This window comes from Alexandromys fortis, unplaced genomic scaffold (assembly GCF_014885135.2).
Source record: "Alexandromys fortis isolate MF-2015 unplaced genomic scaffold, M_Fortis_MF-2015_v1.1 scaffold_41, whole genome shotgun sequence".
Taxonomy (NCBI): domain Eukaryota; kingdom Metazoa; phylum Chordata; class Mammalia; order Rodentia; family Cricetidae; genus Alexandromys; species Alexandromys fortis.
Window position 1 is genome coordinate 10,860,669 of NW_026067923.1, and position 12,065 is coordinate 10,872,733.

The 12,065-nt window shown below is 38.3% G+C and overlaps 1 protein-coding gene across 2 annotated transcripts in view; it reads left to right on the plus strand.

Annotated features, from left to right (window-relative positions):
- Positions 1 to 12,065, plus strand: part of Arfgef1 (ADP ribosylation factor guanine nucleotide exchange factor 1) — a 109,252-nt gene that overhangs the window by 61,812 nt on the left and 35,375 nt on the right. For both annotated transcript variants that reach the window (XM_050142024.1, XM_050142023.1), the window contains exons 20-23: positions 2,632 to 2,760; positions 3,818 to 3,976; positions 4,192 to 4,342; positions 9,377 to 9,467. In XM_050142024.1, coding sequence (XP_049997981.1) covers positions 2,632 to 2,760; positions 3,818 to 3,976; positions 4,192 to 4,342; positions 9,377 to 9,467 — 530 coding nt within the window. The remainder of the gene's footprint in view (positions 1 to 2,631; positions 2,761 to 3,817; positions 3,977 to 4,191; positions 4,343 to 9,376; positions 9,468 to 12,065) is intronic.

Sequence of the window (12,065 nt, forward strand, 5' to 3'; positions counted from 1 at the left end):
AGGAAATAGGTAGATTTCCGTATAGCTTTTCACAGGGCCTTTAGTGTTTGTTATCCCCCTCCATATTTCCTCCACCCTGCCCTTCCACCATTGCCCCATTTAATCCTCCTATTCTGACTTTCCCCATTTTTCACTATACTCTAGTTCCATCCCTTGGACTAGTTCTACCCCACTAGTCCTTCACCAGCTACCTAACCTCTGTAGGTTTGTTTTTCTAAATGAAACAGACATATATAAAGTATAGAACTAACATCCTATATGAGACAAAACTTGACTTTCTGGGTCTGAGTTATCTCATTCAGAATGATTGTTTTTAATCCTATCTATTTTTCTGCAAAGCTCACAATTTCATTTTTCTTAACAGCTAAATAATATTCTATTGTATAAGTGTATCACATTTTCTCTAGCCAGTCATCCGTTGGCAGACATCTAAGCTGTTTCTGATGTCTATTTTGAATGAGCAACAATAGAGATGGATAAGCAAGTATCTCTGTGGCAGGATGGAGCATTCTTTGGCTATATTCCAAAAGTGGTAGTGCTGGGTTTTGGTAGATTGATTCCTAACTTCCTAAGGAACTGTCTCAATGATATCCATAGTGGCTGTAAGTTTTCACCCCCATCAGCCATGCATGAGCATTCCCTTTACCCTACGTCCTTACCAGTGTGAACTGTCATTTTTTTTAAAAACTAATGTTGGCCATTCTGACAGATATAAGATAAAATCTCAAAGTAACTTTAATTTGCATTTCCCTAGTGACTAAGGATATTGTACACTTCTTTAAGTGTTCTCTGCCATTTGAGAATTCTGGGTTTTTTTTTTTTTTTTTGTGCCACATTTTTCAATTGGATTTTTTGATCAATTTTTTTAGTTCTTCATATATACTAGATGCTAACCCTCTGACAGATGGATAATTGGTAGAAAGTTTTTTCTCGGGGGCTGGAGAGATGGTTCAGCGGTTAAGAGCATTGCCTGCTCTTCCAAAGGTCCTGAGTTCAATTCCCAGCAACCACATGGTGGCTCACAACCATCTGTAATGAGGTCTGGTGCCCTCTTCTGGCCTTCAGGCACACACACAGAAAGAATATTGCATACATAATAAATAAATAAATATTTAAAAAAAAAAAAAAAAAGAAAGTTTTTTCTCCTTCTGTAGGCTTCCACTTCTTGAATAAAGGTGTCCTTTGCTGTACAGAAGCCTTTTAGTGTCACGTGGTCCTAGTTATTAGCTGTTGATTAATGCCTGTCCTATCTCAGTCCTATTCTGGAACTTTTTTCCTGGGCCAGTGAGTTCAAGCATATTCTCTATTATTTCTTTGTCCAAATTAGGGTATAAGGTCTAATGTTTCAAAATGTTGAAATTTTTGATCACACATTTTTTTAATGTAAGCATTATTTCATGAGGGAAGAGACTATGTTCATTTCTAATATCTAGTAAAGTTCTTGGCTTATAATTCCTCAGTAAATAAGTTGGTTGGGGGACAGGACTAGAAAGTAAATTTGTAATTTTCTAGAATGTGGTTTATGATATTACCAGATATAAGCATATGCATGAGAACATTTTATATCTTGCTAAATCTTATTTTAGGGAGATTTATGCAGTTATGAACAAACAATAGTTTTACTATCTACTGAGTATTATTTAGGTATAATTTGATCGATAAATACTGTTCTTGATGCTTGCACATTATCTGAGAGCAGCATCTTCAAGTGTTGTAGAGTGAGGCTGAGGAAGAACCAAGGTGCTGCAGCTTGTGTGCTGTGCACAGATTTTATCGTTTGCCTTTAATCTTTCTGGACTTTAAAAGAAAACTCCAAGGAACTTGTGTTTCTTAGAAGTGCTACAAGTTTCATGACCCTATAAAAATTAATCTCTTCATATCTATAAGACACTGGTAAAATATTTTCATCTTTGTAACTTTATATACTTACAGCTTTGCTGCTCAATGAACTATTAAAAAGCAACATAACTCTTATCAGATGTTTCAGAGTCATGTGGATTTCTGTTGTTTGTTATCTATGCTAAGTGAGTACTCTACCATTGAGCTACTCTACCAAGTTCTTTACTTTTTGAGAAATTGTCTCGTCAGTTATCTCAGATCATCCTTGAACTCACAGTCCTGACTCCATGTCTGAAGCTCAGATTATAGATGTGGACCAGAGCCTCCAGATGAGTAAATATTTTAAAATACTGTCCAACTAGGAATCAAATACAGCTTCTTAATATAAGTACTTAATAGTAAAAGAAAGGCTGTATGATGTTTACAGAGCAGGCTTTGAGAAAACTAGGGCCACTTGTTGCAAGTAGGAAAATGACTCAGTATTGTATTGGAGCTAGAGTCAGGGTTATTGCAAAGGTCAGCACCTGCAAAGAGAAATTAATTTTAAGTCAGTGATACGACTTTATATGAATGTTAACTATTCCTATGTTTTCATTGTTGTGAATAATTTATAACTACTGTTCTTAAAATAAGCCTGTGGTTATTACTGAATTTATGATCATTTCCATTTTTTTTTAAGTTCAAGATACATAATTTTATCCTTTCTTTAAGAAAGCTTTCACACATACTGTACCAAGATTCTCAATTACCACTTGATGTTCATGGTATATTTTAAATTTTTAATTTTTCTAGCTGGCTTGGACTCCTTTTCTGGCCGCTTTCAGTGTGGGTCTACAAGACTGTGATGATACTGAAGTAGCCTCTCTTTGCCTGGAAGGGATAAGATGTGCGATCAGAATTGCGTGCATTTTCAGCATCCAGGTAATGGAATTTTACTTTCGTGGCAGGTTTGGAAAACACATGCCATCAGTAGCGTTCAACACTTGGTATTTTTTTCCTGACTTCCTTAAAAACCAACTTCACATTTGTGATGGGATTAAATGAATAATGTCTGAGAAGCTCTTTCAGAGCAATTCTGTATGGCATTTTTCTAGGCATTGTATTTGTTTTAGATACCTTTTGGCCTAAGCCTCAGAACTAGTTGTCTTTAAAAGAACCAAATTGTAGTATGAATTCTAATTGGTCTTAACAATAAAAACCTGGAGTCAGATACTGGGGTAAATGCTGAAAGATGAAAGAAGTAAAGTAGCAGCCACAGCCCCGCTGGTTACCAGTGACTCTGTGTAGCTGTGGAATCTGTCCTGGAATTCGCTCTGTAGACCAGGCTGGCCTTGAACTCACAGAGATCCCCTTGCCTCTGCTTCCCACGTGCTGGGATTGCTGGGATTAAAGGCTACCACCACTGCTTGGCCTCTTTGATTAACTAATGGTTAGCTCAGCACCCTGATCCTCTAGCAAGCTTTATTTGTTAGAGTACAAACAAGATATTGCCACACCAAGTACCTAACATAACTTTCCATGAAAGCAGCCTTTGTAGGACTTTATGGACTTTAAGGATGACTTTTAGCTAGATTCATTTTTTTTCTTAACCCATTTAATTCATTGTGAATGTTATGATTTAGTATATTACAAAATACAGCCCAGCTGTAGAGGGAAAAAATGAACAAATTCATAAAGCAGGTTTTTGCTAATCTAATTGAAAAATCTTTTTCAGTAAATTTGTTGTCACTGTATGAATTCATTTGTTGACTACTGAAAATCTCATTGAATTGGTACTTCAAATGGTGTCTAGATTTAAGAAATTTATGAACTAACTGCCTTATTTTAAGATTAATTTTTTTTTAGTTTTGTTTGTAATCCATGGCATGTCTGTTAAAATTTACTAAACACATAGACAGTTTGTTCAACATGAATTAGAGGTCAGTCAGTATTCTGTATTTTCAACCATGTAAATAAAATTTTTCCTTTTTTTTTGTAGTTGGAAAGAGATGCATATGTCCAAGCACTAGCCAGATTTACCTTACTTACAGTGAGTTCTGGAATTACTGAAATGAAACAGAAGAATATCGACACAATAAAAACACTCATCACAGTGGCTCACACTGATGGAAATTATTTAGGAAACTCATGGCATGAGGTAGAAATTCTTTTAACTTTGCAATTCAATTTCTAAAATGAGTTGATGCTAAATATTCTACCACTAGTAGGCTTAAGTGTGGAAAATAATTTAATATATTTTAAATAAACAGCATTTGGTAATGATTTATAATGTAATATGTGTTTAAATCCTAACTGCATATATTTTAAGATATATATTGTTAAAACCTCCCTTTTTTTCCTTTTATACTAAAGATCCTGAAGTGTATCAGTCAGTTGGAGCTGGCACAGCTTATAGGAACTGGAGTGAAGCCTCGCTACATTTCCGGGACAGTGAGGGGCAGAGAAGGGTCACTCACTGGAACCAAAGATCAGGCCCCTGATGAATTTGTCGGTCTGGGACTTGGTGAGGGGTTTTTAAATTATTTTTAGAAAATATCAAAATTTGTTTTTAAACCTCTGGGTTATGTAATTTTTATTGTGCCAATGAAATATAATTAGAGAAATGAGATAAATTGCCCTTTGCCTAATGTAATAGAGAAAAGCAAGATGACTAAGTAGGAAATTAGTCTTTTTCAGTTGGTCTGATTTACAATATTAAATGCTACTTAGTTTCTTCCTTGTGACTATGAGAAGGATACACTCAACTTGCTTTTAAGACTAGGCAAGTAACGTACATGTGTAGGCTAGTATAAAATAATAGATAATTGGGGCAACTAGAGAAACGGTTCCCACGCAGACATTTCAAAGCCACTGTGTAGGTTACCCAAACTGTCGTCAGGATGGAACCTCTTCCCCAAGGTTTCAGAAGAGCTTAGAGTGGCCAGTAGCACAAATGAAAACATTAGCAAAAGTAGATGCCAAAAAAATGAAAGATGGTACATTTTCAGTCAGGAATGGAGGGAGGTCCCCAGGGAGGAAACCGAGACGTTGACCTTGACTTCTGTGCTTCTGGGTTTGAGTTACTCTCTACTTCTTTTACAGTTAGACGCTAGCTAAGTTAGTTCTAGATTCAGCTTCCACCGTTGCAAACTAAAGATGTCATGTAATTGTAGATTGTTAGAACTACATAAGAATTTATACACGAGGACTCAGCCCAATGCCCAGTGCATCAGAGACCAGAGAGTAGTGTCTGACTGTCCTCCCCACTCCACCTCCAGCCATCCAGAAACTGGACTTGAGTAGAACAGTAAGGGATATACCAGGGAGTCAGCAGTGTTTATTTTTTAAGACTTTGTAACATAACATTATATTGTGAACACTTCCTATATTTATCCTGCAGTAATTCAGTTATTGTTAGCAGTCCTTAGGAAATCTAAAATAGTTTCAAATCTGAAAGTGTATCTTCAGGAAAAGATAAAGGACTAGGACCATGTTTTGATTTCAGGTTGGATTAAGTAAAATTAGTTTCTGGGTAGTTCATTCTGATATAATTTAGCAATACAGTCTGGCTGTCTCTCAGGGATTCCATAGCAGAGTGTGAAGTAGAAAGTCTGGCTGCCTCAGACTTGTGATTCTCTTACCTCCACCTTCAAGATTACAGAGGTGAGCCATCATGTCTGCTTTTTGTGTAAACTCTATCTATGTCATAGTTCTCTTTTGGATTTTCTCTATTCTCAACTCATTTCTGGTCTGTCAGGCTTTTGTTTCTGTCTGTGCTTTAAGAAAACTGCTGCTGACTTGGGCTCTTGTGAGCAGAGGCCTCTCTTGGAGGTCATTGGTTTCCACCCAGCCTGAGTAGCAGGTAGTCAGCTCTCGCCAGTGCTCACACACACAGCAGATGCTCTGTTGAGCAGGTGCTCTACTTAGAATTCAAGCTGGAAAAGCTGCGTGTATATATACCAGCTGAGCCACTTTAAGCTACTGTTTTTCTGTATTAATCAGCATTCACACATCACACATCCTATGAAATCTTAGTCATTACTCACGGCTGTAGAGGCAGTGGGACCTGGGAGAATGGAGCCTATGTTTTAACCTCTTCACAATGGCTGCACCTTCATCAGCTGCTATTTCAGCCAGCAGTTACAACTCTGCAGTTACGGGCCTGCTTCTGTAGTAATGGCCTGGCCACTTAGACCAGTCTTAGACCAGTCCCACAGGCACTGGCTATGTCGCTGCCTTTAAAGGTAGCTTTAACTAAATCTCTGTCGTTCTATTTATAAATAAGACTCAAGGTTGAAAGGCTGGGGCAAAAAATCTTCTAGCTCAAAGACATTGGGTTGCAGTTAGCTAACTTTTTTCCTTGTTGTAGTCTCAGAAGGACCTGTGCTTCTGCATTGCCAAACCAGAAAATGCACCAGTCCAAACCCCACCTTCTTGTCTCTATCTCTCCCAGATGCCCTCTGAGGCTCTGTGATCACCTTCTGTCAACTAGTTGCTAAGGTAGCCTCACAACCCAAGATTAATTTTATTAATGCAAATGCAAACTCAGGGTGATTGCATATCCCCCCCCCCATAGGAGCCGATAAATGAGGTAGACTAAAGTCTCATGCAGTAGCCAACTTTATTCAGAGCCTCAGATAGTTAATACCAGAAGGTTAAAAAAGGCCACCTGAGTAAGTTCTCGTGTGTTCAAGCTGTCCGTAAGCACAAGGACAAGCCTCCTGTGGCAAATAAAAGATAGTCTAAACATTTAATTAAAATAACAAGAACAAAAATCTGAAGTAAGCACAGTGCTATCTGCTACTCTTGGGAGGAGCATGAAAACACATTCCAAGAGCAATTTCACGTTTTGAAGAAGCTGAGGTTGTTGGAGCATTCTCACAAGCACTCAATTCTCACATGACTCCATTCCAGGACTGTTCTGACATTCATGCTTTAGTGTCTGGGGATTTGAATCCAGGGCTTCTGGAGGTACTTAAATCCTGGCTGTTCAAGTTCCTTCCATAAAGAGTATAGTATATCCATATAACCAACACATACCCTGCTGTGAACTTTAAATAATCTCTAGACTGCTTATAATATCAAATAGAAACAAATCGATGCAAATAATTATACAATATGCATAGAAATAAAAACCATTTTTAAGTGTAGTACAAGTAAAATTTTTCTCCCAAATATTTTTTATTTATATTTTTTATTTACTTAGTTATTTACTTCTTTCTTTGTTTTTCTAAGATGGAGTTTCTCTGTATAGCCCTGACTGCACTTGAACTCAGAGATCGACCTGCCTCTGCCCCCCCCCCATAGTACTTTGCTAAATAAGATAAATGAGAACAATTGAATGAAATCACTTCATTCACATGTGATGGCAGACACATACTGATTAAAATGTTAAAGAGGAGTACTTAAATGACAGCTGAAGAATTTCTACCCTAACATAGTAAATAAAAGGACGGTGATGATTTAGGAGTTTTGGTCTTGTGAAAGAATGAAGAGATTGTAGAGGGAAGTAAGTCTGAGAACTTCCATCAACCTAGGACTGAGACTGAGAGAGCCTGAACTACGTAGGAAAAGAAATACGTAGATGTGAAAAACAGATCTAATGATCTCAATGTAAAATTAAAAATGTTACATACCGCCGGGCAGTGGTGGCGCACGCCTTTAATCCCAGCACTTGGGAGGCAGAGGCAGGCGGATCTCTGTGAGTTCAAGTCCAGCCTGGTCCACAGAGCTAGTTCCAGGACAGGCTCCAAAGCTACAGAGAAACAAACCTTGTCTCGAAAAACTAAAAAAAAAAAAAAAAAAAAAAAAAATTGTTACATACCTTCTTATTCCAAGAAGGAAGAACCAGGGCACAGTCACAACCAAATCGAGCAAAACCAAACTCCATTAGTATGAATAACTTGGTGTCCAGTGCCGGGGATTTACCCAAGGTCTTCTAAGTTCCAAAAGGCTTGGACGCTCTCTGCAATTCACAGTACCTGTAGTGTTGTGGTCTCAGACCAGCTATGCTCCACACTGCTGCTGTCCTTGGTGGCCAGGTCTCTGCTGCAAGTCTACATACACCACTTCTGGAACCTTTCCAGGGCCTCTATTGCCGCCACACCAGCTCAGCCTCTCTCGATGGCACCTTCAACCCTGGGCTTCTGCTCAGCTGAGGCTGCCCCATCACTAATTGGTCTCCCTGACCTCTCAGTGCTAAGCCTCAGCACTTATGTTGGTCCCTTAATGCCTTTAAAAGTGATACCACCTGGAAGACTCTTCGCTATTTCCAAATTCAACTGTCAGTATAAGATACAACTTTAGCTTCCTCTGTGTGTGGACCCTGAGGACACACTTATCAGAAGATGGTACCTCAGTGATTCTGGATTCTTCCTAACCATTACTGCTTTCTCAGCTCAACTGACTGGCATGGTTTGTTGTCATCTCCATCTCCAGATAACACAGATTCTTAATACAGAGTGTCACACAAACAGTCCAGCAGTCTGAAAGGGGCTTTCAAACTTTCCTCTGAGACCTCCAGATCCCCATCATTGGTCCTGCTCTCATCATTGTTCTTAGTGACCACAACAGCTCGCTAAAGCTTTGAAAACTCAGTGGCTTTTCCAGACCAAGTTTTCTTCCACAATCCTTCCCCAAAACAGCATGGTCAGGTCTGTTAAAGTGATTTACCACTTCTGGTAACAATTTCTGTCTTGGTGAGGGTTTCTGTTGCTATTATAAAATACCATGACCAAAAACAACTTGAGGAGGAAAGGGCTTATTTTATATTACCACTTTCAGAGAATTCAGGGCAAGAACTCGAGTAAGGAACCTGGAGGCCCGAACATCATGACGCAGGAACCATACAGGAAGTTTGCTTACTACTGACTTGATCCCCATAGATTGTTCTGCCTGCTTTCTTACAGCACCCAGGACTACCAACCAGGAGGTGGCACCGCCCACAGTGAGCTGGGCCTCCCACATCAGTCATCAATCATGAAAGCACACCGCAGGCCAATCTGGTCTGGGCATTTTCTCAGTTGAGGTTCCCTCTTCCCAAATGACTAGTTTGTGTCAAACTGACATAAAAGTAGTCAGGGTGCATACCAAAGATAATCCTAAAGTACAGTTTAAAATAAAACTAAGGATGTTGTTTTGCTGTCTAATATGAAATAGTTTTGGAAGGAGTGGATAGTTAAAATATATAGAGAATGTTGAATAAACTCTTATATAAGAGGTTGGAGATTAACAGAATTCTGCTGCCTGACCAGAACCATCTACAGAAGTCAGTAGAGCTGCTGCATTTCTTGGTGTCGCACTTCTTAAAAATTAAGGAAAATTTTGCCCGGTACCACCAATTTTGTGATCTAAATTCATAGTGGTTTTAATTTGTGTAACCCTTGCAAGTATGTTTTATATATTATGTAGTACATGTCACTGAGTGTGTGTGTCCTTGCTTTTATTAGTTAAGTACCTGACTTTAGAAATGTGTTTTAGAACACTTAGAGCGCTAAGTGCATTCTTTCCTTGAATTGTTTCCTAACTGAAATGGCACATACTCTCTTATGTGTGGCAGTTGGAGGAAATGTGGACTGGAAGCAGATAGCAAGTATTCAGGAGTCTATTGGCGAAACCAGCTCTCAGAGTGTTGTGGTTGCTGTGGATAGGTAAGGTGTTCACTTCCTCCCCTTCAGCACTATTTTGCACCTTGTTTAAAAAGAAAAGAAAAATTTAAAAAGTAATATAAGACTATTTTGTGACATGCTGTGATTTAGATGATTATGTACCTTTAATTTTGGTTCTCCAATTGTAAAATACAGTAATGATTTTAATTGCATAAAACTGTGTTACAATTGGTACTGGAACTATTAAGGAAATATTCTTGATTTAAAAACTCACAAATCTCTCTAGAAAATTATCCCCTTTTTTTAACCCTTGGAAATTAAGCTTAGTTTATCTTTCTAGGTAAGTGGTGTAAAACAGCATGCTGGATAAAGTGAATGGATTTTCCTGGAAATTCTCATTATATGCTTCTTTGGAAAGGTCTTTAAATTTTTTTGCATTCTATACATTTCTAGGTATTCCCTTTTTAGCTTGTTTTCTAAAAGAAACTACATACTATTTCACTATAGAATATTACTTTAAAATGCACAGCAAATAGAACCATATTTTATAGCAGTCTTTTGATGGTTCCTTTTTTCCAGGTAATTGCTCTCAAAAATGAAACCACATTTTACAATACTGGTATTCAAATTTGTTAAAACTACTTATGTTTGAAGCTTTCAGACAGCCTTTGATTGCTGATCTTGAGACTCAGACTGATTCATTATTTACTTCAGATAAAACAGTGGCGGGTTGGGGTGGAGCATACTTGGGCATACCCACGTATCAAGTGTCTTTTTTCAACCTTATTTTTTGAAACAGTCTCTCATTGGTTGACCTGGAGCTCACCACTTTGGCTAGTGTAACAGAGGATTCTCTTTCCACCTCCAGTGCTGATGTTATAGGTTGCAGCTGCGCCTGGATTTTACTTACATGAGCTGGGGATCTAAAAGGTCCTCAAGCTCTTACATGAGCACTCCATCCGTAGAGCACTTTCCCAAGTACAAACAACTGGATTTGTCAGTGCTCCTAACCCTGAAAGTGCTTTCTGGAACTTCTTTCTTGAAACAAATTCCTAGTGTTTGGTGTTGGGTGTTTTGCTTGTTTGTTTGTTTTGTTATCTTCCTTGTGTAGATTCTAGAAATACTGTCTATCATCTTGTATTTGGCGTGAAGACTTGTGACGTACAGGGTCTTTGACATGTATTATTTTTTTTATCATTATTTAGGTTAGCAAGAGCTGAGTGTTATTGTCCTCAATTTACAAATGAGAAAATTGGAACAGAAGGGTTTGAATAAGTTGCTCATTCTCACAACCGGCTAGTTCTGTATTGATGTTTACAGTGTCTGTTTTGTTCTCTCATTCATAGAGAAATCTGGGGTGTAGAACATGCCTGTGGGTCTGTCCAGATCCCTTCTTCCTCTATTCAGCTTCAGAGCTGGGTAGTAATTGCCATTTTTGCTCCCAGGCTATCTTCCATTCAAATGATATTTCCGTCTTATAGAAAGTCATCTTTATTGTCATTATGACAATCTATTTACTATTACAAAAACCTTGAAAAAGTTAAGGCATGACTGTAAATGCGCCTGCAGGCTGCTGTGCTCTGCAGTATGGCTGTGTTTTAGTGGAACATGGCTAGAAATAGAGCGGCCCCTCAGAGGCTACCAAAGTGAGTAGGAATTTCAACACCCTTTCTCGGGTTGCACATCCCCCTGCCTTCTACCATCATGACTGGGTCTCCAGAGCCTCTAGTTGCTATGGTAGTTCTCTGTCCATGCCTTGTTCTCCAGTCTTTCCCATCATCACAGCCTGCATCTTTCCCTGCGATTGCAGAGTCTCCATTTTCTGCACTACACTTTACCATTTGCTTCTTTTTCTCTCCAGTTAAATCCTTTCTTATGTCTTTGTCTTTACTTTTGTCCTTTTATAATGTTTAAATATTTTACTCTGGTATGTTTTGTTTACTGCTTTGCCTTCCATGAGAATACTTCTAGTTTGAGAGAAATCAGCTGGCTTTTGTGCACAGTCTAGCAGTTTTTACTTTGGTTGATATGAGAACTTTGTAGTTTTTCTGTATTTTATGTTCTGGGTTCAATCTAACCATTGTGCTAAGTGGTATGGAGTTCTCTTGATGCTCTCCTGTGTTTGTCTCTTGATGTTCTCCCGTGTTTGTTTTTTGCCAAGGTTTTTTTTTTTCTTTTTGTTTTGTTTTAGTTTGGTTTTGGGGGGGGTTGGTTATTCTGTTTTTCGTTTTGTTATTTTTCCGAGACAGGGTTTCTCTGTGTATCTCTGGCTGTCCTGGAACCCACTCTGTAAATCAGGTTGACCTTGAACTTACGGAGATCCACCTGCCTCTGCATCTCAGATTAAAGGCTTGCGCCACCACCATCTGGCTTGTGTTTTTGCCAAATTTTTTAATTACTTCGTTTTACCCAAAAGAACAGTACAGCAGGAACTGAGATTTTACATTTGCCAATCTGTTTTGTTTCTTATTGTTACACTGAAGATTAACATTAGTTATATGTGAAACATTCAGATTGTGTTAGAGAAAAACTAGAATATCTTGAAAATGTTTGCTGCAAGTTTAATTCATGTAAATATGATGCTGTATAAAGAGTATTTAAGGGGACTTTGAAGTCAGCCTGCTGTAGTTTGAATCTTGA